Here is a 27278-nt window from a genome sequence, read left to right as displayed (position 1 = left end):
CCAGAGGTGGAGTCTACAGAGACAGGCAGGTTTCCTTGAGCTGCTGTGAGCTCCACCCAGTTGGAGCTTCCCAGAGGCTTTGTTTACCTACTTAAGCCTCAGCAATGGTGGGTGCCCCTCCCCCAGCCTCGCTGCTGCCTTGTGGTTAGATCGCAGACTGCTGTGCTAGCAATGAGGGAGGCTCCGTGGCCGTGGGACCCTCCTGGCCAGGTGTGGGTATAGTCTCCTGGTGTGCCCGTTTCCTTAAAGTGCAGTATTGGGGTGGGAATTACCCGATTTTCCGGGTGTTGTGTGTCTCAGTTCGCCTGGCTAGGAAAAGGGATTCCCTTCCCCCTTGCATTTCCCAGGTGAGGCAATGCCTTGCCCTGCTTCAGCTCTCGCTGGTCGGGCTGCAGCAGCTGACCAGCACCGATTGTCCGGCACTCCCCAGTGAGATGACCCCAGTACCTCCGTTGAAAATGCAGAAATCACCGGTCTTCTGTGTCGCTCGTGCCGGGAGTTGGAGACTGGAGCTGTTCCTATTCGGCCATCTTGCTCCGCCCTCCTACATTATCTTTCAGTGGTTGTTAATGAGGTTGAGAACATTGTCATGTTTATTAGTCAGCTGGTTATCATCCTCTGTGTATCTGTTCAAGTCTTTTGTACTTTTATTGGGTGGTCCATTTTTCTTCTTATTGATTTGTTGGACTTCTTAATATGTTTTGGATATGACTTCTTTATTAATTAATGAATTGCAATACCTTCTTTGACTCTGGCTCTCTCTTTACTCTTATTTGTGTTTTTTGAGAAACAGAAGTTCTCAAGTTTAATTTAGCCTAGTGTACTAAATTTTCTCTAGCACATTTTCTGGCTTCTTTCTGAAACCTTTCACATTACAAGTTTGTAATGACATTCTCTTATATTCTCAAAGGATTATTGCTTTGTCCTAACAGATCTATGGTTTACCTGGAAATAATCTTTATATGTCATGTGAAGTAGTAATCTAGTTTCATTCTTTTTCATATGGAAATAAATACAATTGACCCAACACCATTTACTAAAAAGATCATTCCTATTATTCATTATTCCTCACTGTCCCTTAGGTTGTATGTTATATATGTATAGATTTGCTTTTGAGCTCTCTATTCTGTTCTGGTGATCTAAGTATTTAATCCTGTGTTTATACAGTACCATCCACTATAGTAGCTTTATAATGTCTTGATATCTGACTCAGCAAGTCTTCCAATCTTGTTCTTGTTCAAATGTGATTACACTATTCCTGGCCCTTTGCATTTCTTTATAAGTTATGGAATTAACTTGTAACAAAAATAACCTGATAGAATTTTATTTTGCATCTATAGGGCAAATGAAGGGGAAATCATACCTTCAAAATAGTAAGTCTTCAAGTCTAAAAGCATGGTATTATCCTTCCATGTATTTATTTTGGTTTTCTGTCTATTCCGTCAAAGTTTTATAGTTTTCTATGTAGAGATCTCATACATTCTTATTAGGTTTACAGCAAGGTATTTCAGGGAATTTAAATGATATCACAAATGACTTTTTTCATTTCACTTTCTGTTTGTTACTGTTAGGAATACAATTGATTTTTATATATAGACATTTTATTGAGCAACTCTAATAACTAACTTGTAAATTCTAATCAGGTATTATAGAATTTTTTGGATTTTCTCCACAATTAGATCATCAGCAAATAGTGAGTTTGTTTCCTTTTAACTCTTGTACTTTTTTTCCCTCACCTTACTGCAAAATCTATGGCTTCCAGTATAAAGTTGAATAGAAGTGGTGATTGTGGATATTCTTTTCCTATTTATAATCTGAGTAAAAGCTATCAACATGTACCATTAAGTATAATGTTTGCTATAAGTTTTTTTAAACCACATGGAAGAAGTTTCTTTTATTTTTAGTTTGCTAAGAGTTTTTAATCATAAATTGAAGATTTTATCAAATGCCTTTTCTGCAGCTGCTGAGGTAATTTTACAGCTGTCCCTTTTACTTGGTAAAATTATTGAAACACAGTGATTCTCTTGAATTTTAAACTGAACTTGGCATTCCTAAAATGAAATCAACTTGAACACAATATACTAATCTCTTCATAAATCACTGGATTTAGTTGCTTGTTATTTGGGGTTGGGTTTTGTATTTATTGCCAGAAGTATTATGGATCTATAATTTTCCTTTCTCATACTGATTTTAGATTTTGATACCAAAGTGTTAATGAGTTCAAAATTAACCACAGCATGTTCTCTATTTGTACTTATTTGATTTAGTTTGTATGAGATGGCTGTTATTTCTTCTTTAAAGCTTGGCAAATTCACTGGTGAAGCCACTTTGGCTTTATTCCACTCTGTATGTAGGCTTTTAATTACAAATTCATTTTATCTAATAGTTGTCATAATTTTTTATTTCTTCTTGTGTCAATTTTAATACTTTCATTTATTTTAGATTTTTCCATTTTACCTAAATTTTCTAATTCTTTGACATAGGGTTGTTCTACATAGTCAGTTTTACATAGATTCGTCTACATGTTTACAATTTTCATTTTTTTCCCTACTCTTTTCTGCATCTGTGAGCTCCAATGTGTACTTTTGCCCAAAGAACATTCTTTGGTATTTATTTTAACGTGGGTGGGTGATCAATAAATTTAGTTTCTGATGGCCTGAAAATGCTTTTACCTGAATTGTCAAAAGATCTTTTACCTGGGCATGGACTTCTAGGTTGGTTGCTAATTTTTTTCAGCAATTTGCATATATCTCTCCATTGTCTAGCTTCCTTTTTTTTTCTGTTGAGAAGTAGGTATCTTCTCAATTTGTTGTTAATCTGAAAGTAATATTTTATAATCTATTTTTGATATGTTATTTGTCTTTGATTTTTAGTAGTTATACCCTGATGTGTCCAAGTGTGTTTTTCAGGTCAGTTGAGGTTCATGGTTTCTTGGTTTTTAAAATTTGGGACATGTATTTTGTCAGTTTTGGAAGACTAGCCATTATTTCTCCAAATACAACTTGTATATTTTTCTCCTTTATCATTCTCATTCTATCACCTATGTTTCTTACTTTTTTAATTGTACTTTTCATACCTTTTATCATCATGCTTAATTTTATTTTCTATTTCATCATCTTTTTCATTTCACCCAATCTTTTCTAAAATTTCCTGTTATGTCCCTAATTTCAATCATTGTATATTTCTGTACTATAATTTACACTTCATTCTTTTTCATTGTTTTTAATTCTCTGCACATTTTTACTCCTTATTTTATTTACCTCCTTGAACATATTAAGAATAGTTTTTTATGTTCTGTCTTATAACTCCAAAATCTATGGCTTCCTTCGTGTATGTTTCTATTCTTTATGTTCCCTTGTCTTCTTTTGAACATGGTCATTTTTGTTTAGTGCTAGACATTGGTGTAGAAGTAATTGAGGCCTAGGATGATGTTTTCTTCCTTCAGACAGGAGGTGTGTTTACTCTGTGTTCACCTAGGGATATCAGAATTCCAAGGTTATCTTAATATAATTTTAGAAACTGAGGTAATTCAAAGCTGGGCTTCAGTCTCTGAAATACTAGTTTACTTCTAATTTGCCGTACTCCAAGGGCATAGAAATCTCACCTACACAATGATAAGCTTACCAGGCCTGCTACACTGAAGGTCCACAGACCTCAATCTGTGTCCCCTTATCCTTTCAAGGCTGTCAGAAGTGCCGTACAGCTTTTCATACTATTCATTTTATCTTCCTGAATGTACATATTCTTCTGTGGAAAGCCGATATCAAGCTCATCTATGTTTTTCTCTTTCTTTTGGACATTGCCTATTAATTAATTCTGCACTGTGATATTAATTATATGATGCCTCCAAGGTACATTTTTTAAGTATATATTTTTTCTAGCTTCTCTAATGGTTCACAGCTTCCTCCTGGTTTGAATTATACAGAGTACCATTATTGGAATGGAAGTCTTTCACCAATTTTATTTTGGGGAAAAATTATTTCTACTATCTTCATTTAGTGAATTTTCTCTTTATGCATTAGTTTGTTTCATTTCAAGTTTGCTGATTTTTACTTTTGCTTTTTTTTGGTCTGCTGATAATCTTATTCATTGAATTCTCTACTGCAAATATTTTTAAACATAAGATCCCATAGGGACTTTATTATACTTATGTTAAATATTTGGAAGGAAATGAACATAATGAGTGAATGTATAAATGATTTCAGCAGAAAAATGAAAGAACTGGAAAAGGATCAAATAAATATTCGAATTTTAAAAACATGTATATATTTACTTCTTGAGATATCTTATAATTTTTTCCTACCAAACATTGGAACAAAATACACATGTACAATTTTTGGTTTTTTTTGTTTTGTTTTACCCCCAGAGGATGCACTCCTTTCTTGTCACATGGCTAGGTCAAGGGGAAGAACTTTTAGTTTCTGTCAAGTGTTGTGCTGAGTTGCAGTTAACAAAAATATTAAATTAGGCTGACCTCTGTTTCAAATGGTATTAAAGAAAACTGTACTTCCCTTTCATCAAATCTTTGACTGAAGCTGACAGGAATTTGTTGGGATTTGAACTCAGATTGGTTGCAGATGTAGATAGTTACTTTTGGATCATCTTTGGAATATTTTGGTTTTCAACCAAGAAAGTTTAACCACTCCATTTGGTTTGATTCAGGTTTAAAATGTATCATGTATCTTCTTCTTTTGTCATGTCTCAGTTTTCTATTTTTCTTTTTCCTATCTACTTTCTATGAAATAATTTTGTTTTACTTATTTCTATTTCTATGTTCAGAGTTTTCCATTAAAATTTAACAAATCTAGCCGGGCGCGGTGGCTCAAGCCTGTAATCCCAGCACTTTGGGAGGCCCAGACGGGCGGATCACGAGGTCAGGAGATCAAGACCATCCTGGCTAATACGGTGAAACCCCGTCTCTACTAAAAACTACAAAAAACTAGCCGAGCGACGAGGCGGGTGCCTGTAGTCCCAGCTACTTGGGAGGCTGAGGCAGGAGAATGGCGTAAACCCGGGAGGCGGGGCTTGCAGTGAGCTGAGATCCGGCCACTGCACTCCAGCCTGGGCGGCAGAGCCAGACTCTGTCTCAAACAAAAAAAACAAAAAACAAAAACAAAAAAATCAACTCTTTCCTCACTTAAATGCTATTTTCCCCAGTACATTGGTACTATTGTGTGTTTTTGAACCCCACAAATTATTATTGTTGTTTCATACAGTCAATGTTTATTTTTATGTAACTGCATGTTAGTCAAGGTCTTTGCTCCTTATTCTTTCTCTTTGTCTTCCATTTTCCTAAACCTTCCTTTAGAGAGTTTCCTTTCATCTTTCTTTTTTTCAAACCACGTTCTTTAGAATTACCTTTAGTGAGGGTTTTCTGGTAGTAAACATAGCTTTTGTCAACTTAAATATGTTTTTATGTCATCCTATTCTTTAAATTCAGCTTCACTGAGTATACAGGTATAGGGTTTACTTATTTTCTCTTAGTATTATTTCAGTTCCTTCTGGTTTCTATTGTTGCTGTTTAGAAGTTGTCTGCATATCTAATTGTTGGTGTTTTAGACTTTTTTTCTCTTTGAATGTCTTTAAGACCATCTTTGTTTCTGGAGTATGGCATCTTTACTATGATGTGTTGGTTTTTATGATGCCTGAAATTTGTTTTACTTTCTGCATCTATACATTTATGTCATTAATTCTTGGAAAGTCAATTCTATCTGCAACCTTTGCATATTTCTCATTTTCTCTATTATCTTCTTTTGAAATTCTGTAAAGACTTAGGTCAAATCCTTTTACTCTATCTTCTAATTTTTTTTTTAACTGATATATTTTCTATCTCTTTTTCTTTCTTCATTATATAGTATATCTTTAGTCCTATCTCCAAGTTTATTAATTTTCCCTTGAACTGATTTTAATCCACATCTTAATCTAAGTTTTAATTTTATTTTATTTTATTTATTTATTTTGTTTTTTGAGGCGGAGTCTTGCTCTGTCGCCTGGGCTGGAGTGCAGTGGCCGGATCTCAGCTCACTGCAAGCTCCGCCTCCCGGGTTCACGCCATTCTCCTGCCTCAGCCTCCTGAGTAGCTGGGACTACAGGCGCCTGCCACCTCGCCCGGCTAGTTTTTGTATTTTTAGTAGAGACGGGGTTTCACCGTGTTAGCCAGGATGGTCTCGATCTCCTGACCTCGTGATCCACCCGTCTCGGCCTCCCAAAGTGCTGGGATTACAGGCTTGAGCCACCGCGCCCGGCCTAAGTTTTAATTTTAATGATACATTTTTATCGCTATTATTTCTATCAGTCCTCTTGCAAGTCTGCCTAGTCATTTTTATTCTCCTGAATTTTTCTATATAATGCCCTCTGTTATGTCTTTAAATATGTTAAACATAATTATTTTCCATTTTGTGTCTGTTATTTCTCATGTTAAATTGTTTTGTTGGAGATCCAATTATTTTCTTTGCTGGATTTTTACTTATACTGCTTGTTTTCATTGCTTATTCTTATTTTAAATACTTTAATTGTGAATTCATGTTTAATGAAAATTTCTATGTATGACTTTTTTAGGCCTAGGATGATGCAACATTCTTTCATGGAGGATTTTCTTGTGTTTCATTTTAAACTAAGCCTTTTAAACTAAAACCTAAGAGTTTTAGACCTTACGGTTAGTATAAGTCCAGGCTGTAAATACTTGGATAACAAGGTCATCATGGCTCAGAAGACATCCTGAGGACAGATGGCTCCTTTAGAGAGTGTTAACCTTTCTAGTTTCCTGCTTTCTTTTTATTTTTAGCCTCTGAGATTTTCCCTTACTTTCTTGCCAGTTCAGCAACACATTTTATTTTGTTTGTTTTTTATTCCTTAGGCGTGTGTTTTTGAACATGCAGTTTTCTAAGCTGTCAGCAATGAGCATCTCCTCACTCACTTTTTACCTCTGAAATCTGACATCCGACAATTTAGTGTCTCCAAACTATTCTCTTGAAGGCATCATTTACCTCCTTGTTGACACTTTCCTTAATTGTTATTAACATATATTCTCTTCTTGAAGTTCTCATTTCTTTTGTCTTTCAAAACACTGTGACCCTCACTACATCTGCTTCATCTCTTTCCCATCACATAACATGCATTTATCCATGAGTTTGTATTTCATCTTTTTCAGTTTTCTACACTAGTGTTTATTTGATGGTCTCATTCAGTCTCATAACTTCAGTTACCATTGTAGTTCCTCAACTACTAATTAGCTCATCCAGGAAAATAGTCTAAACTTCTTAACCTAACACGACATTTCGATGCCTAATATTTTGGACATACAGCTTGATGGCTATCTAGTTTAGTTCCTCAAATTCAATATAACTAAACCTGAGTTCATCTTGTCTTCCAACTAGTTTCTCTTCGTGTACCCCCATGTGGCATACTCATTCTACCAGGAACCGTATATGATATTTCAGAACTACTCTCTCTGCCTCCCAAATGCATTCACTTTTTAAGTCCTACTGCATCTTGCACATGATCTCAATACTCTTTTCTAAATCAGGCCATCATTACCTCCAACATGAATACCCCAAATGCTTCCATCTCTTCCTCATTTCCAACATCATTCTCACCCTTTAAACAAGACTCAGTCTTTGGCTTCTCAGAATTCCAAGACTTCACACATGGTTGTATTCTTCTATCACTAGATCTCACAATCTCTGCAACTCTCTCTTTATATATATAATATATACCAATATATAATTTAATATGTATATACATGTTTAACATTATATATTATATATAATCACTTGTTCATGTAAATTGATTAATAATTTTATTCTTATGATTTGTTTATTTAATGCATTTTCCCTTAAGGAAAATAGCTCATTGATTCTCCATATCCCCCCCAACACAAAAAATAGCACGTTTTGTACAGAAGGCATAATATTTGTTGATTAGACCACATATTGAAAAATGGGTTTCGAATTAGTTTTCCTGTTTATGGTATATCTACCTTTAATCCCTTCTATCACTGTTTCTAAATTAATTCTCATAAGTCTCAGTTCAAAATACGGCACTTACCTGTTCTAAATCATCAATGCTTATATTTTTTCTATGGAAAAAAGTTCAAAACTAGCATGAAACTTAAGCCATTGATGACCTTGCTCCAGTCTTCCTTTTCAAATTTGTCTTCCAATATTTACCCTCTCATGCTCTGCAAGCCATTTAGAATACAGTACTTACTGTTTTCCATGCATGCCTCACATATACAAGTGTCAGTGCCCTTCCCAATTCTGTTGCTGCATCTAAATGCCCTTCTCCACATCTCAAGGAAAGGACAGGTTTGCACTGGCTAAGATCCTCGGCTTCAATTTCTAAAAGGTGTAGACTCGCACCCTAGACCTAGCATTTTTATCAGCCAAGTGATCTTGGCCTCCTAAGTTTTGGTTTGCTCATCTGTCAAATGAGCGTAATAATAATAGACCTCCTCAGGGGATCATTGCAAAGATTTAAAAAGATCCACACAGAGTAGTTGACAGAGGACTCAGCCTATATGTTCAGGAAACATATAGAAGTATTAAGTATTACAGTTAGTATTTCTGAAATTACTCCAAGGGTGGTAGAGACTGCCCTTGCCCACTTCCACATCCATTCTGCTGGTGATCTAGAGGTCATAAACTTGCTGCTGCTGCCACGAGTACCACCACAACTGTCTCTCCCAGCAAAACCACCAGTTAGGAAACCTGAATCCTGGCATTCTGAATGGATAGAAGCCACTCGTATCTCAGCCAGCCAATTTGCCACCTTCAATAGCAGCAGGAACACGTCTTTCATTTCATATCCACCTGCTGATTTTCCCATGTGTTTGTAGCAGAGACAAATTTGCATCCTGAACACATACTGTAAGAAGATCCAGGAAATGTTTTTAATTCCTTGATCTCTCCAACTTGAATGAAGATAAAACCAAGTTTGGGAAGGTCAATCCATAATATCTGCTACAAAAGTCATTGAGATGCCACTGCTTCAAGTTGTTCCTGAATTTTTCCTAGCTGAAAGTAATTGTCCTTCCTCCTTCTTTAAGGGGGTGCTTTTCAACAGCGCTGGATATTAGAGCTACTTAGAACGGAAAAATACTTATTTTTAGTGCACTCCCAAAAAGTCTAATTTATTTGAGACAGGGATGCACCTTGGACATTTTTTAAATTCTAATGTGTACCCAATGTTTAGAACTACTGCTATAAAACTTATAACCTTTCATTTATTCTCATCACTTCCTAACTTTTGTTTAGTGATTTATGAAATGTCCTTACTCTTCCTCCTGGATCATAAGCTCTCTGCAGACAGTATGTGAGTCTAATCTATTTTTATATCGTTTACAACCTGTAGCAGATTACTTTGCAAATGACATGTACTTTACATGTTTTTCAAATGCATTAATAAAAAGATGGTGTGTGATGCCTTGCAAACAATAGTATATTAAAGATACCAGGCATGGCACCTAGTCCTTGCCTCTCTCCCACGTGAAATGTTCTCAACTACACTTCTTGTGAATCTATTCATTCTGCATAGCATAGTAAAAATGTTAAGTGGATATATTACTCATAGCATTAGGCTTTTTATCAATAACTCACCATAAAATATAACTTGATGCAAAATTGTTCTGGTTTTAAAAATAGCACCCAAGAAGAAATAACATTCTCAGCTACAGAAACTATTCCCAATGAACTTACATCTTTTTTTTTTTTTTTTTTTTTTTTTGAGACGGAGTTTTTGCTCTTGTTGCCCAGGCTGGAGTGCAATGGTGCTATCTGGGCTCACTGCAACCTTCACCTCCCGAGTTCAAGTGATTCTCCTGCCTCAGCCTCCCAAGTAGCTGAAATTACAGGCTTGCGCCACCACACCCGGCTAATTTTTATTTTTAGTAAAGCAGGAGTTTCTCCATGTTGGTCAGGCTGGTCTCAAACTCCCAACCTCAGGTGATCCGCCCACCTCAGACTCCCAAAGTGCTGGGATTACAGGCGTGAGCCACAGCATAGCCGAACTTACATCTTTTTAAGGGGGAAATCTAAAATCTAAAGGAGGGAACTAGAAAAACAAAGCCAAGTCCATTGATGCCACTGAATTTCTGAACTACTCATCTGTCTTCTATTCATCTGTCTTCATTACGTTCTTTGATATATCAATGTACCACTAAATAAACCTTCTAAAATCCCAATATGCAAAGATAAAACTTCTGGGCTTAAATGTTGTGTTAGTTGCTGAATAACTTTGCAAGAAGTTTGACAAGAATGTCTAAGTGATACATTCCAAGTGAATGACTAGCACTGCTGAGTTCACACCTAGAAAAGTTGAATGCTAACCAATTGGGGTACATTGTTTATATTAATAGTTCTTACAGCTCATAATTAAGAACAGCTTTGCTCAAGACTTTTTAATCTTTGAAAGCAAAAATTTTCCAATGTCTTTGACAAATTATCCTTCAGGTGGGGACTCCTGAGACAAAAATCACATAGTCCTCATCCTCTTTCCTACAGCTCTACCTGTTAGGGCGTGATTAAAACAAGCTAATTGGCTTGCTCTTCTGGATACAGAGTCATTCCCTGAGAATTTTAAACTATTAATGTTAGTGACAAAGAAGAGGAAAAAGAAAAGAATAATATTTAGAAAAGCGTAAGATAGTAAAAAGTGGTCAGATTGGAAAAATTCATACTCTTACCTGTTCTGCCTGCTTCATTCCAGTTAGAACTACTTGCATTCGAAGTTCAAATCACTTTAAAAAGCTTTCAAGTTTCAAGATCCTTCTTCATCCTTAATGTACCCAGGTGAAAATTTGTTCTCAAGACTAAACATTTCCCAACTTCAAATGAGCTCCTATGCCATTCTCTCACTTGTCTTTCCCCTTCCTCAATAAAGTTTGATCTTTCCTTCCTTTCTTCTTTCTTTCCTTCCTTCCTTCTTTTCTTCCTTCCATTCTTCCAATCTTCCTTCCTTCCTAACAGATTTCCAACAGCTTAACTTCCTTAAGGTCTTCCTAGAAAGGTCTCTCCTCACTCTCCTTTCTATTATAATGGTTCTCTAAGAATTCTATATCGTTCTAATAGAATGTGTATCATTTATATACTTATAGTACCTCTATTTTTAAGAAACACTATTTGGATATATTCAAAGATCAATAGTTAAATGACAGACTTCATGAAAATGAGGAATGAATTTATTAGTGTATTTTTTCTAACCAAGAAGAAGAGAATAAACATTCAGTTTGTTCTCTTACTTCAAATTACATTCACTATTACTAAGACAGGGGCTAAGCTAAGAGAATCCGGACTCCTTGAGGGGGCAGGGAGTTCAAATCACTGAGTAAATATTTAAGAAATGTTGACCTGGACCAAATGCCTCCTCCCACTGTATAGTCCTACAAGTGTGAAATCACAAGGTTTTGAGATATTAGACCAATTCTGTCCTCACCCTACCCAACTCCCTGATGTTGCTTTTACAAAACAAGAGTTGAATAATAAGTGAATTTCTTCTTTTAAGAGGCCGGGCGCGGTGGCTCACGCCTGTAATCCCAGCACTTTGGGAGGCCGAGGCAGACGGATCACAAGGTCAGGAGATCGAGACCATCCTGGCTAACACGGTGAAACCCCGACTCTATTAAAAATACAAAAAACTAGCCGGGCGCGGTGGCGGGCGCCTGTAATCCCAGCTACTCAGGAGGCTGAGGCAGGAGAATGGCGTGAACCCGGGAGGCGGAGCTTGCAGTGAGCTGAGATCCAGCCACTGCACTCCAGTCTGGGTGACAAAGCGAGACCCCCATCTCAAAAAAAAAAAAAAAAAAATTAAGACATATGGTCTATATTGTAAGGAATTTTCTGTGGATCCAGGCCTATTATCCTATTATGTAGTTAGGACTGGGATGGGAGAAGGACCATCTTGTCTTATATTTAGGCATCTGATCTGATCACTAAATAAGTTACAGGTATTTTGATGTTGTCATGTTTAAAGTGTCATTTAAAATAAGCAATTGAAATATTATCAAGTTGGTATAATCCCTTTTGTGGTTTTATATATTCATTTTATAATACACTAAAAGCTTCACAAAATGGCAGTAGACTGCCAGTTCCTAACCACTGAGGGGCTATGTTTCATGATGCTATTATATACATCTAAAATGAAAATAAATATTAATGAAGATGACGTTTTCCATATTAAGTGAAGAGAGTTAAAGGTACATACTTTATTTCTATGAAGTGATAAATACTTGATTGCTGTAAATGTGAATAAAACTTTTATTTTTAAACCTTTCAAGGGAATTAGATCTATTTTCCTGCTGTTTTCAAGCCTTCAGTAACCCTCTGAGTGTGTTTGTACTCACTAGGAAGGAACATTTCTGTGGAATTAATCAAATGGAGAATTCAATGTTCCTTGTAGATAGTTTTGGCCATGTTCCATTGCGAACTTTCTAGTCTGCATTTCATCTTTCCTGGGAAAAGACCCACATATTCCAAATCCTCTGCCTTTTCTCTACTTGTTAGTGAAGAGCAATACAGCAAAACTGCTATGTACAGAATTAATAATCGTGTGCATTTAGCAAGGCTCTCTGCTGGGAACCTCATCACTAGAATAAGGCAAAACGCATGAGAATAACAGTTCAAATGTAGTCAATACAAACTAGTATCAAAAACGTTGTTGTATCATCATTGTCAATTGCTCCTCTGATTTTGCCAAAACTAAAAAAAATTCTGTTGGGAGAGAATTAGAAAATATTCAAAGCTCTTAATATATTCCAGTAAATCCTGAAATGACAAATCTCATTTTCCAAGGAAAAGCAGTACTACTTTTTTTTTTGTAACAACAAAGAATTCATGTTCAACACCTAATTAAAACCTTTGGAAATCTATATGCGTTGTTTCTTAATGGCTTTCCAAATTTACAAGATAATCAGAATCCTTATCTACCACTGGCTTTAGGTTTCATATCAGCTTTTTTATTCACCTTACAGAATGATTTTCATCTTGCAGATGAATTCTAGCTATTTTATCCATAGCTATAATGGAATAGCTGCTGCTATTATTTATGCTCTATACATGTTACTTTGGCCCTAAAGCCTGAAGGAACCTATTATTGTTTTCTACCACTGATGATTTTATATGCACTTCTGCATTTGGGCAATTGTTCAACAATAGTCACAAAGACCTAGCACTTGTTCTGAATCCTACCTGCTGAGGAGTTTTATTTGGCCAGCTTGGTAAAGGATATTTAAATGAAGATATCTAAAGCTGGTAGAAAACAGAGATTTTGGAGTCATCAGTACATTTGGGATGGTGGAAGTCAGAGCTAAGGAGGGGATGTGGTACAGGAAGACCTCAGGGTAAATGTGCAGAGCCCTTATTCAGTGACGACTCGAATGACAATGTATTGATTATTAATTTATATTTCAGTAAAAAAGACTGTTTCTCCATCAAAATCTGCCTCTAGAATTTTCCAGCAAGAAGTAAGTGATGACAGCTATTAAAAGCCCTAGCAACAGTTTATATTTATATTCTTGAGGTAAAACCATCCTGTTTCAACAGATACCATATTCTCATTGAATTCCACGTTAGCTTATGATAAACACAAGATGTTTTTCATAATCTAGCTGCAGGTTTTATGCATTTTTTTTTTTAGCAAAACACACAGGAACTGCCAAGATAGGAGAGTAACCTTTCCTAAGTCACTCCAAATGTCACCATGACTATAAGCATATTTTCCTAAATTGGTGGATTTTTGCTTAAGAAAATATAAATTCATTCGAATGCTTCACTCATATTATATTAAGGTTTCATCATTTATCCTATAAACAAAATTCTGCTTTTATATACATGAATCACTTTGTCATTCACAGGATCAAACCAAAATGACAACTGCTCAATTTTACTGTCAATGCTGCACAGCATCACTTCTTGGGAAGAAATACGTACTAAAGGATGACAGTCCGTACTGTCTTACATGTTATGATCGTGTATTTTCTAACTATTGTGAAGAGTGCAAAAAACCAATTGAATCCAAGTCTAAGGTAAGTCTCACCACAATTTACTGAATTACTGCATATGAACAGCAAACAAGTGGGTTGGAGTGCCTCTTTTCCTTCAGTGTTGACTTTCAACACCATTTCTCTGCTACTGGATATATAAGGATCTTAAAAGTTACCAGCAGTCAAACTCTAGCCACTACACTTAGCATTATGAAATACAACATATGCTTAATCCTCACATGATCTTATAAGGTAGCTGAGAATGCTAAAGATTAATGACGTTAAGCTATTTGTCCAAAGTTACACAGCTAGAATTTTCCTGCTGTTTCCAAGCCCTTGGTAACCCTCTGGGTGTGTTTGTTATTTCTGGAATGACAAGGGTATAAATAAATGCATAAAGAATTGAAGTTGTAAGGATTCAAAATCTGTTTTCTGACGTAAAATCAGCTTTATTTCCACTAAACCCTACTGATACCTCTCACTCCTACCACCCATTCTTCCGACATGCTTATTATTTTCTTTCTCTCTTTCTTTCCTTCTTTCTTTCTCTTCCTTCCTTCCTTCCTTTCTTTCTTTCTTTCTTTCTTTGTTTCTTTCTTTCTTTCTTTGTTCTTTCCTTCCTTCCATCCTCCAATTCTCTTTCTCTCTCTGTCTTTCTTCCTTTCTTTCTGCCTTCGTGTTACTTAGGTGATGTTATCTTTTGTTTGCTTAGATAAGTCTCAAAAAGTAATAGAACATTGTACCCTAAAATTTTAAAAAATCGTTCCACGAAAAACCTCTATCATAGTTTATAAAAAGAATATAGGCAAATTTTGAAGACATAGCAGAGAATTCATTTGTTTTTTCCCAGCTGCCTTAAGTGACCCACCAAGAAAGCCCTGGGCTCTAGCTCTTAATTACCCCAGAGAGTCTCCTCTCTATGGGTAACAGTTTCAGTAACAACTTTCCCTCAAGCTACTAGCACAACCTACTGACATGAGAGTCCCAGGAGTGTTCAGTTTTGTCTTATAAAATGTCCTGTTTTGTCACAACCACATTTAATTAAATTTTATTTACTGTCTCAAAGGATCTTTGTTACAAAGACCGGCACTGGCACGAAGGATGCTTCAAGTGCACCAAATGCAATCACTCTTTGGTGGAAAAGCCTTTTGCTGCCAAGGATGAGCGCCTGCTGTGCACGGAGTGCTATTCTAATGAATGCTCCTCCAGGTGCTTCCACTGCAAGAGGACCATCATGCCTGGTAGGATCTCAAGGGGGCTCCTGTCTCTAACTGAAGCTGCCATGCTTTTCATTAAGTCCCAGCACAGGAGGAGTGCTCCAGCTCCCAAAACCCTGGTTTTGAGAAAGACATCTTTCTTACTCTCTCAATCTCCTTCCTTGTACCTTAGAAATAAAAAGATTGTTCATTCATTATCCTTGAATAGGTCAATTACAGTGTTCTGTGTATTTTCATAAAGTCTAATTCATTGAAACATTTCAAACCAGAACCTCACCCGTAAAATAAAGAAAAATTTATAGCAATAATACTACATTAAACACAGTGCCCTAGGCATAATCAATGGCATCAGAAAGAGTGATTCATCATAGGCGACTGGGGCCAACTGTCATTTTGTAGCTTGACACAAACTGTTTTGGGGATCAGTCATTGTTATTTTCTCTTAGGGAAGACAGGGTTCACGTATATCATTCCACTTTTGGCAAGGACTAATTCTTTGTATTTTGATCTTCTTCTCAATCTCTACGGACAGCAGCATAAGAACATAATTCAATCTCACTGTCTCACTCTTGCTCTCTCATTTTCTTATCATGGATTCAGAGAATTTCTAGAAGGCCATAACTGCACAGCATAGTCTCAGTAGTTGTGCTCAGGACATTTTTAATACCCCTGTAATGATTATGATGGCCCAATTTCTCCAAACCATGTAAAACAATTAGGAGTCTTCATCCGAAGTACTTTTACATCTCCAGATTGTAGGTTACGCAGGGCTTGAAAGACTTTTCAGTGTAAGAGTGATTCTCCATCACCATGGCTGAACTTTACCAACCTTTGTTTTTTTTTTTTCTCAGATAAATGGGTTTTTTTGAACCTGAAGAAATGCTATTTTTCTAAAAGGACAATTCATTTATCATCTTAACTTAAAACGTTTTAAAGTAATTTGATCTGTATTATTCTTGACTTATACTAACAGGTCCTTAATTTTGGAGTACAGGTTCCCGCAAAATGGAATTTAAAGGAAACTACTGGCATGAAACCTGTTTTGTGTGTGAGAATTGCGGACAACCTATAGGGACAAAGCCTTTGATCTCCAAAGAGAGTGGCAATTATTGTGTGCCGTGTTTTGAGAAGGAGTTTGCTCACTACTGCAACTTTTGTAAGAAGGTAATTTTCTAAAGAGGGTGAAGCTTATGGAAACTCAGACCATTGCTTTTTAGCTGTATCATATATTTGGAATGAACTGATATTGTTATGTTATATCTGTAATCACACACCCATGGTAGTTTGGACTTTCAACATGTCCAAACCACTAGTTGTCACAATGAGGATAACCATCTTTTTTTATTAACCATAAAATTCCAGCCACAGCAAGAATTTAATATTCCAAACAGCTCAAGTGATTTGGTATTCCAGTTCATTGCACTGTTTTTTTGTTGTTGTTGTTTTTTGTTTTTTTATCCTGAGATGGATTCTCACTCTGTCGCCCAGGCTGGAGTGCAGTGGTACAATCTCAGTTCATGACAACCACTGCCTCCTGGGTTCAAGAGATTCTCGTGCCTCAGTCTTCTGAGTAGCTGGGATTACAGGTGCGTGCCACTGCGTTCAGCTAATTTTTGTATTTTTCGTGGACACAGGGTTTCACCATGTTGGTCAGGCTGGTCTCAAACTCCTGACCTCAGGTGATCCACCTGCCTCAGCCTTTCAAAGTGCTGGGATTACAGGCGTGAGCCACCACACCTGGCCCATTCACTGCTTTTATACAAGATCTCACATATTCTGAGAGAAAGCACAGGTCTCTCTTTGAATACAGGTGTTTCTTAAAAAATAATTTTTGATCCATTCAATATTAACTCTTTCAGAGAAATACGAATTTGCCTCACAAAGTGACTAAGGAAACCAAGTTAAACAGGACATTTAACTCTTCACATTGTTTCTCAGCAATGCAAATGTCTTCTTGACTTGAAGCTTTTGTATTTCCTAAGAGTAGAGCCATCAGCTCAAGAGAGTGCCAAGATCATGGGGGACGTTCAGCAGACAAAAGACAGAAAGAAGACTAAGGGCAGCAAGTTCCTTCACTCCAGTTCCAGGATCATGTACAGCCTTCTGACTTGGCTTCCCACTCAAAAAACATTTTCTAAGAGGAAAAAAAAAAGTGATTTTTTTGAAGTAAACTTCATCCAATTCTTTTTTTATCCTCTAAGCTTTTATGTGAAAAAGTAGCTCTAACACCTTGATGAAGCCTGTCTGCATTCCATATAATATATATGGGATGTTCTCAAAGAAATCCTTGATCTCTGAGGCATCATAAGTTTAAAATGACACCATAAATTGTCATAAGAAAGCTGAATCATGAAAATACATTGGATTAGTATAGTAGTTTCAAAGTACTTTTTATCTATGGGCCACTTTGGGAGAACTCTTAAGCCCATTTGTATATCTGGACAGCTGGAAGTCACACTACCACTTTCTACACACGCATATGTGAACACACATGTACATACACACACACATGCAGTGATTGTCTAACATGCATAACCAATACCAGTATTTCATTTAAAGAGGCAGCAATATACTATACTAAGTTATAATTATTAAATTATACAATGTTGATGGCTGAGAATTACAATTGATCACAACATGATATAAAATAATCTTATGACTGAGATCTTCATTACTCTACCAAAACACTAGCTTAGAAAATGACTTTACAAGCAGCAGTCAAGCCATATGACCATATGACATATGAATTCCAAAGAATTACCAATGACAGCATTTAAAAACATGCTGGAGGTTGGGCATGGTGGCTCACGTCTGTAATCCCAACACTTTGGAAAGCCAAGGTGGGAAGATTGCCTGAGGTCAGGAGTTCAAGACCAGCCTGGGCAACATAGTGAGACCCTGTCTCTATTTAAAAAAAAAAAAAGTTTAAAAATTAGCCAAGTATGGTGACATGTGCGTGTAGTCCCAGCTACTTGGGAGGCTGAGGCAGGAGGATCACTTGAGTCCAGAAATTCAAGGCTGCAGTGAGCTATGATTGAGCCACTGTACTCCAGCCTGGGTGACAATGAGATCCTATCTCTGAAAAATACACAAAACTTAAAAATTAAAGAAATTAAAATCATGCTGGAAATATGAACAGATTCATCTCACTGTTTTGAGAGACAACTGAGTTAGTCAATTTTAGACTTCATTTCTTAAAGACTTAGACTAAAACAGTAATGAGATTTGTGAGAATTATCTTAAAATCATTTATTGGACACAGTATAAAGTCTCTTTCAATGCTATAACAATTCAAGAGTGAAGCTTCTTTAGTACATCCATGCTGAGCACTGTCTGGGCCAAGTGCTGATGTTTCCCAGGTTATTGGAGCCTGTAACTATATTTAGGATATGATTTGAAGTCACCAAACATTTACAAAATATTTATATTGGGTAGTAGACAGATTATGACATGCCAGATTATTTTTTATTTAGTTTTTAAAACCACAAGTCCTTTTCTAAAATGCTGGATATGTTTTTGATCAAGATGATCCAATCTAAACAATTTTTTTCAACCCAAACCAAAGACCAAATATTTTCTTAAAAAAAAGGAAAAACGACCTGACAATCAGGCTCTTAGAACTTTTAAGCTCTAAAATCCATAGATTTTATTTCGTTACACTAAGATTTATTTTCCTCCAGAAAGCAAATGATTTTAAACTACAAGCCCTTCAAATTCGAACTCCTCAAGATTCAAAAGGAGTTAAACGTCTTCTTCGATTCTTCATCAGTCACCTACTGAGTGCAAAATCATTATTGCCTCCACTTTTTCAGAGGAGAAACTTGTTCTAAATCCTGGGATCGATCAGTGGTGAAAACCAAACTTAGATATTAGACTTCATCTTAACCTTCCTACCTCTTCAAAAGGAATGTAATCACAAGCAAACTATTTCTAATGTTCCAGAGTTTCTTCTCTCTAATTAAACAGTCTTTGGTGTATATATCAAGTTTTATTTTGCTGTGAATACATTTTTCAAGTTTCAGATCTTTTAAGCATTGCCTGCTAATCATTAGACCAAACAAATTAAAGGAATCATGAATTCTGCTGTGTCTGCTGTAGGGCATTGGAAGTCAGTAGGGGGTATTTTAAATTGCTTTACTTCCATCACACCATTATGCTTCCTATTTACTTATTCAGAATAGTATGCTTTTTTCCTCTAGGAAAATATCTTTCATATCAAATATCTTTAATTTCTAAGATATTTGTTACATGATTAAAAATATCTTTAGAATATTTTTTTCACAAGTCTATGTCACAGACAAATAACATTTTCGAGTTTGTAAACAAGGAGGTGGCTTAAAATAGGCTCTATGTTTTATATCTAGTTAATTTGATACAAAGGTTATGGGAACCACCTCAGATATCCCATCGCTTCAGTCATTATAAAAATTTACAAAAACACATTCCGGTATCTACAGCAACTCTAAGAGCTCATTAGCTGTAAATTCAAAAGGTAATATGGCTTAAAAATAGTTACATGAGAAAAATTGCCCAATATTTATCCATCTGATTCTAAATAAAGATTTCTCAGCCTTTTAAAAAGTAGAATTCATGCATTAAATTCGTTTAGGAAAAAAATATTATCTTATGCAGAACTAATTACACCTCTGGCAAAACACTTCACATAACACCTTACGGCTCAATGTGCAACCAGGGCTCACTCCATTGAGTTCTGATTCCCACAACGCCCCATTGCTAGATACAATATTGGAATCGCTTTCCAACTATTTTTTTCGTTGGTATTTCTTCATTCATTCAGCAAGGATTTTCAACTGCTTATCTCTGCAAGGTAACCTTGACTCAGTATGGTATTAATGGTGATGCACACAGGCTGTGGAGTCAGACCATGCAGGTTTGAATCCTAGCACACTGTGGCCATGGCAAGTAACTTAATGACTGTAACCCTCAGTAGTTGCTCATCTGAAAAGAGGGAAAGATAATAGTCTCTACTATGTAGAAGTGTTGAGAATATTCAGAAGAGGTCATCCTTAGCACGATGCTAAGGACTGAAAAAACACTTAAGAAATGGTAGTCGTTATTAACAAATAATGGTGCTTACCAATTCCCTTCAGAGTTACTGCTGTTGGATATTCTTGTACCTGGTGTAAAAAGTTCAGGAAAAAGAAGAATTCTTTTAAGCATCCCTAAAGTTAGACAGGTAGTTATAAGAACATAGTATAGAAAATAGCTCTAACAGCAGATCTTTAAACACCAAAATTAAGAAAATTCAGAGAAGTATGAGGAAGTGAATAAAGAATGTGTGTGGTTTTCTCCCCCATCTTCCTGAGTCCAATATGGCCCTGCCTCTGTTCTATTTCATTGTAGGAGAAAAATATACAATAATTTTTATTTCTTTCTACTTCTAATTAATTCCTATAACCTTTGGTTTCTCATATTATTAATTTTTTAATGACTTTTGAGGAAAAGAACATCCTAACATAAGATGAAATAGAGTAGCCGAAAGCACCAGTTGTGGACATAGAAGACATGAAATGATCTTTTTTTTTTTTTTCTTTTTGCTTCCTTTAATCCCCAGAGATACTAGGATCTCAAGAGAATCGTGAAATGATCTGAATTGTAATGGCTCCCATGGTCATTGCCTTTTCTGTGGTCTTTGGCAGGTGATAACTTCAGGTGGGATAACATTCTGTGACCAGCTATGGCATAAAGAGTGTTTTCTGTGTAGTGGCTGTAGGAAAGATCTCTGTGAAGAACAGTTTATGTCCAGAGACGACTATCCATTCTGCGTGGACTGCTACAACCATCTTTATGCCAACAAGTGTGTAGCCTGTTCCAAACCCATTAGTGGTGAGTTCTTCAGTTCAATATGATCTTGCCATGAGACAGTTATGACTATATGAAACGCTGTCTAGTTAATTTAGGAAATGTGATTAAAGGATGAGAAGCTTTTGTTTATGTTTCCTTTTGAGATAAACAAGTGGGTGCATATATATGAGTATAAATATTACATGGATTCTTCAAGGAAAGTATAATTTGGGTGCCTATACTCAGTGAAGGTAACTACATACTAAACCTAATGGTACTGACTCTAAGTAAAATAATTCAAGGAAGGAGGAGAACAGGATGAGCTGAGAGTTTAGTGCAGACCTTCACAAGGAGGTCTGCTTGCAGCCTCATTAAGATTTGAGTGGGAGGAAAGAGTACTCATAAATCAGAATCCTGCTTAATTCCAAAATAGGACCAAGCATCCTTTAGTTAGGAAGGCTTTAATTAAATTCCACTATTGTATAGAACATCTGAAGCTGTAATAATTAAGGTAACATAGGTCAGTAATTAATTAAACTTCATTTTAAGATGCTTCTAACAAATTTATTACTCCCTTTTCTCTATTCACTTGCAATTGTGAAGTGCATTTATGAGTAGATGAAAGAAAACAAGATAGCATTTTACTGAAAAAAAAGTGACATGATTTGAAAATAACATAATGATAAATCGATCCATGTTAAAGAGGTTTTCAAGGTAAAAAGAAATACATTTTTTTCCTCAGAGACACCTTTAAAATGCTAATCCTATAATAAAGGAATTGAAACTAGCATGACACTTGAGAAATCCAGCAGGTATTCTTTCTGGCAATTTATAGTCACCTAATAATGTGTCAGAACTGTATATCCACTTTCTATTCCTAGTATTCTTAGATCGTATTTCAATTTTTAATTCAGTTTATATACCATAGAATTAAAGATTATTTTATCCCTTTCCTCCTTCTTCATCTTCAAATACGTAAGAAAATAAAAGTTGAGTATTCATGCACTTTCCAATCGAAAGAAAAAGTTTCACAGCAAGCCCCACCTTGGCAGGCTTTCACTGACTTGCAAGGGAAGGGAGGGTGTCACCAGAAGAAACAGCATGGTCTTATTTCTCTAGACGGAGCACCATGTGTGTCAGGATCTCACACTGGCCCACAGGCTACATCTGGCCAGCAGGCAGGTGATGTTTGGCCTGAACATGTTTAGAAATGTAAAATCCATCTCTGCAGCTAAAAGTAGAGGAAGAACCTGCCATTGGGTGAGCAGACTGTCTCCACATTAACCAGCAGGGTCACCATCATATGGAACTAGTGGCTGTTCAACTGCTTGGGGCATGCCCTCTCTGTTCCTTGCACCCTGTCTGCATCACTCAGCTAGATCACCTCCCTGGCCCTTGCAAGAACTTGCCTTAGCAGTCTCACACCACTGAGCTCCAGGGTCCATGCTTTTAACCACCCTGCTCTCCTGCCTTCTACAAATTTGGCAATTCCTATAGCCAAGAGAACAAGCCACTATCTCCACTGATTTTAGTTAGAAAATGGGACTTTCAGATATCCAACAGTACCTGGAGCTCCAGAATCTCCCTAGTAAAATCTGCAATCACAGTCCATTTATTTTATAACAATACTTTTCTTGAATCGGGACAGAAAAAAAAGGAGAACTTCAATGAGAAAATAAGGAAATTAACAACTCAAAATAGGTTTCAAAATTCTCTGGAGATCCAGATGTCTAATACTGATCTGCAAAAAGCCTACACAAGCCCTGAACTTGAGTTTCAATTCTGATATATCACAGATTCATGTGCCTAAGTGATTTTTCTCATAGATTGTTCCAGATCAATCACTGGGCCCAGGCTTTTAAAGTTGAGATGGAAAAACAACGTTGTTCTGCACAAAAATATGAGGATGATCAAGAGCAAATAATCTGACCCAAAAGTAATCTAAATGCAATATTATATATTTAATTTAGACTCATCAGTCCAAAGGAAATGTCTAATAACTATTTTAATCTCTTTTTTAAACTTTTTGATTGAGACACCAGAGACTGAAACGCCTGCAAAAACTTACAACTCACTTTAATATTTCTTGATCTAATTGTTAAATATCTATAGACCCTGTAGTACTGCTTCTTTAAAATTGAGCTATTTGAACCGATGTACCATTGGGAATTCTGATACTGTCACATGTCTTCAGAAAATTGGCATTCATCTGATTATTATGTCACTTTAAGAAGCTAGATATTCTTGGTCAAAGGATACAAAATTTCAGTTAAACAGGGGAAATAATTTCAAGAGATCTATTGTACAACATAGTGACTATAGTTAACAACTATGTATTATATACTTGAAAATTGCTAAGAGGATAGATTTTAAATGTTCTCACCACACGCAAAAAAAGTATATGATAAGGTAATAGATATGTTAATTGCCTTGATTTAGCCATTCCACAATGTATACGTATACAAAAACAACACGTTATATATGTACAATTTGTACTTGTCAATTAAGATTAATTAATCCATTAATTTTTTTAAAAAGCTCTGAGAAATCTACCTATAAATCACCAAGTAAAAATTTCAAAACCCAACACATTGAACTGCTTCATTTGAACAAACTCCAGGTATAGCTACCATATTTTCTCCTCCTTTAAGATAGGATTAACCTCTTAAACTACCAGGGATAAATGAAGCAGCTTGATGCAGTGAAAAGTGCTCTGGACTGAGGAGCAAAAGACTTGGTCCTCCTGCCCCCACTGCTGTGTCACCATGGGTGACTAACTCACTTCCGGGGTAGGGGGCCTTCATTTGCCTTATTTATAAAACAAGCAGTTGAGCAGGTTTGCTTTCTTCCATCTCTGTTTATTTCAAGGAAAAGGAATTTCAAATGTTGTGGTTTCTTCAGAGAGCGATGCTAATGTTCCTGACCATGTTCTTTACCAAAGATAAACTCAAACTTAGTTTCATGAGGTTAAAAGCAGAGACTCTAAAGACAACTGGCCTGTGCTTAAATAGTAGATCTGCTGCTTACTAGCTGGGTGACCTGGGGCAAGTGGTTAAACTTCTCATTTTTCAGTTTTTGTCTGCAAAGTGGGACTGACGCTAATATCTACCCCCATGAAAGTAAGGTGAGGGCTGTATAAGGTAACACACATAAAGACTTAGAATAGTGATTGGCATGCATATTCAAGCACTCAACAAATGCCAGCTCTTATTCTACTGACTTGTCAGAAACCTATGAAACCAGATAAAACAGGTGCCAGAGACCTGCTTCAGGGATGACTTTCTTATTGCAAATAACCCTCATGACTTAAGGGAGTAAACATATCCTTTTTGGAACAGTTTGTAAACGTCTCACATGTTGGTTCAGCCCTCTCTTAAAGTTGTCAGATGCTTCTAGTTTTTCTTCGTCATAAAATCTGGAAGAATTGCTTTTATATTTGTCACTTGTACAAGGCTTACTAATAAAATTAAGAAAAACTCATGAGCATCAAAATGCTAGACATGTAATAGTTTTATGAATAGCATAATTTATGTATATACAGAACATTACTCTTGCAGTCAGCTTATTAATGTTTTGAATAACATTAAGGGAATTAAGTAGTACATAATTAATTTACATTTATTAGGAAGTAATGTTGATAGCATCATAGATAAGCGAGCTATAAATTTAATCAAGGAAAGTAGAGGAATTTGATGCAAATTTCTCTATGAACTACTAAATTATATATGAAGACATCAAATAAGTTTGTTACAATGGAAACAAAAGTTCATTATCCTATTTAAGAAGAATGTATCTGAAATAGAATGCTATTCACCCTTTCACTTCACCATTCACATATGAATTATATAACTCTTTTAGCCTCACTCCATGGATGATAAGCAAATAATAGCACTAAGATTACTGGGAGAAAACACGAAATAAATAAAGACCCAAGCCTAGGGCATCTCAACCTGTTCCCAAACCCTAAACATTTTCTCCTTTTATGGAACTTCTCAAAATCAGTTTCTTGAACTATACCCTAGAATCACATTAGGGAGAGAGAGATCAGACCCTCACTGAAGATTCAAATTCTACTACTTTTAAAAGAAACAGTGTGGTACAAGGGAGGCCCAGGTTAAAGTGGAGGAGGCTGACAAACTCCTTAGAAACCAATCACTGGATAACGTGGCTTCATTAGTCAGATTCAACAAAAGCTGAAGTTGTCTCTGAGCAAGGTAATAAGGCCACCATGTTAGGACAGCTGAATGATTAGACAAAATTCTCTATTTTGGGCTTTCTAGAAATAGTGTCCCAAACCATATGACCCCAAGATGTATTCTAGGTACAACTAAGCACAGAAAAATGAGGGGAAAGAAGAAAACTAAAAGTCGTTACAATATCGGACATCAGCCTAGGAAGTGCACATTTATTTCATTTTGTCTTAATTTTGCAGCTAAGAAAACTTAAAGTCATATAGAGAAAAAAAGGAAATGTATTCATACTTAGATATCTCTGACTTTACAACCTATACCTTCTTTCCACTACGCTACACAATATTTTCTTATCTGGCTTAGACAATCCTTATCTGTTTCCAAAAATACATGACTTGCATATCAGCATTCTGCCTTCTTCTGTAGATTACGGCAGAATTTGGCTGTGAATCTGCTTGGGTGGCATAGGTGGAACTTTCCTACAGCGGATAGGTCCAGATGGACACAGGGCCAGGAAGCAGCATTCTTTTTTGGGTTACTTGCCTCTACGTTGTCTTGCTCACAGCTCTATCTCCATTTCCTAGAAGAATATATGATAGAATGCTCAATCTGTTCCTTGAAAGGATAGATTAATCTTTTTCTCCAATTCCTTTACAGGTCTCACAGGTGCCAAGTTTATCTGCTTTCAAGACAGCCAGTGGCATAGCGAATGCTTTAACTGCGGGAAGTGCTCTGTCTCCTTGGTGGGTAAAGGCTTCCTGACCCAGAACAAGGAAATCTTCTGCCAAAAATGTGGCTCCGGGATGGACAGTGACATCTAGGAGACAGTCCTTTCCCACCTAAAATCCACTTTGCCTTTGTTGTCACTAAAGCCAGAATTCAGTTGCAGTCTTATTTTTGACTTAAGTTTTAGAAAATATTAATGTAGTTTAGAATGGAAAAGTTTTTGCACATAGTTTGATCGAATTGTATTCTAAGGGCACAAAAAGCACAGTAGAACAGAAATTAATATATGCTAAATCACAAAGACAACTCTCCTTGCAAAATACTGCACTCTGCTGTTAGAAACATAGGAAAATATCTCTTCATAATCAAATATATGACATATGCCTGGGAGCTGTGGATGTAATTACTAAAGAATGAGGTTTTTCATACCTGAAGAGTAAAAGAAAAACTAAGAGCTCAAACTGAGAGGTATGCATGAGACTAGTGTTTGCATTCCTGGTTATATGTAATATGATAAATTAGCTATGAGTGGTAAAAGAACAAAAGTGATCAGAGTAAATTCATCAGCAATTATCACATTTAAGAATTGTTATCATTTAAAAATCATTCTTTTTTTGTTCACACATACTGACTTTAGAATTAAAAAACAAAGCTACAATTTGTCTTCATACACACTGTTTCCACGGCTTGCTCCGTGTTTACTCAATGGAATATGAGAATTGAAGACTTTATGGCTCTCATAATCTGCATACGTATAAAGGGGATCATTTCTACCTAGGGATAGCCAAAGCATGGGTTTCAACACATTTTGTATTAAATGTGTTTTCAAAGTCCACAGTGATTTTTCTAAATGCTTGCAGATTCCATGAAATAACAGTCATTCTTTCAAGTGGAGTTAACCAGGATAATCTTTGTCCCCAAAGGCAAACCTTTAAAATAAATAGATCATTAAATCATCACTTGTGGAAATGAGTTTTAGGGAAGGGATTGAGTGTTGGAACATGACTTTCATCCAGATATCTAAAGACATAATAGAATGCATAATTAGCTCTGTGCCTCATGCATTTTGCCTTCTAAAATTACATAGATGATTAATGGGCAGACATAAAAGTGGGCTTTAAGGAAATCTAGTAATAATAAAAACTGAAAAAGAATAATTCACTGCTGATAATTCCGAACCTGCAAAGCAGCACAATAATGTGCTCCCCACTCTTCCCACACACCTGTGCCACCCACCTTACCCCAAGTCAGTCATGCCCCCAGCTTCAATCTGCTGCATAACCAGGAGGTGCACTCCTAACCCTAAGCAACCATCCTACAAGTCAGTCAGTGTTTATTGATCACACAGGAAGTAAATAGCCTTAC

The 27278-nt window shown here is 36.2% G+C and overlaps 1 protein-coding gene across 3 annotated transcripts in view; it reads left to right on the top strand.

Moving 5' to 3' along the window:
* FHL5 (four and a half LIM domains 5) overlaps window positions 1-26802 on the top strand; it is a 59067-nt gene extending 32265 nt beyond the window's left edge. For 2 of the 3 annotated variants that reach the window (XM_011955169.1, XM_011955171.1), the window contains 5 exons: window positions 13847-14017; window positions 15042-15216; window positions 16187-16356; window positions 20853-21039; window positions 25845-26802. In XM_011955169.1, coding sequence (XP_011810559.1) covers window positions 13859-14017; window positions 15042-15216; window positions 16187-16356; window positions 20853-21039; window positions 25845-26008 — 855 coding nt within the window. In that variant the 5' untranslated portion in view covers window positions 13847-13858 and the 3' untranslated portion in view covers window positions 26009-26802. Of the gene's footprint in view, window positions 1-11499; window positions 11600-13846; window positions 14018-15041; window positions 15217-16186; window positions 16357-20852; window positions 21040-25844 lie in introns of all 3 variants that reach the window. The other variant, XM_011955170.1, reaches the window with a different exon arrangement.
* The last annotated feature ends 476 nt before the right edge of the window (window positions 26803-27278 follow it).

Source organism: Colobus angolensis, unplaced genomic scaffold (genome assembly GCF_000951035.1).
Source record: "Colobus angolensis palliatus isolate OR3802 unplaced genomic scaffold, Cang.pa_1.0 Scaffold398, whole genome shotgun sequence".
Taxonomy (NCBI): domain Eukaryota; kingdom Metazoa; phylum Chordata; class Mammalia; order Primates; family Cercopithecidae; genus Colobus; species Colobus angolensis.
Note: the sequence above shows the minus strand (reverse complement) of the source record. Positions and strands in the feature narration are given on the sequence as shown.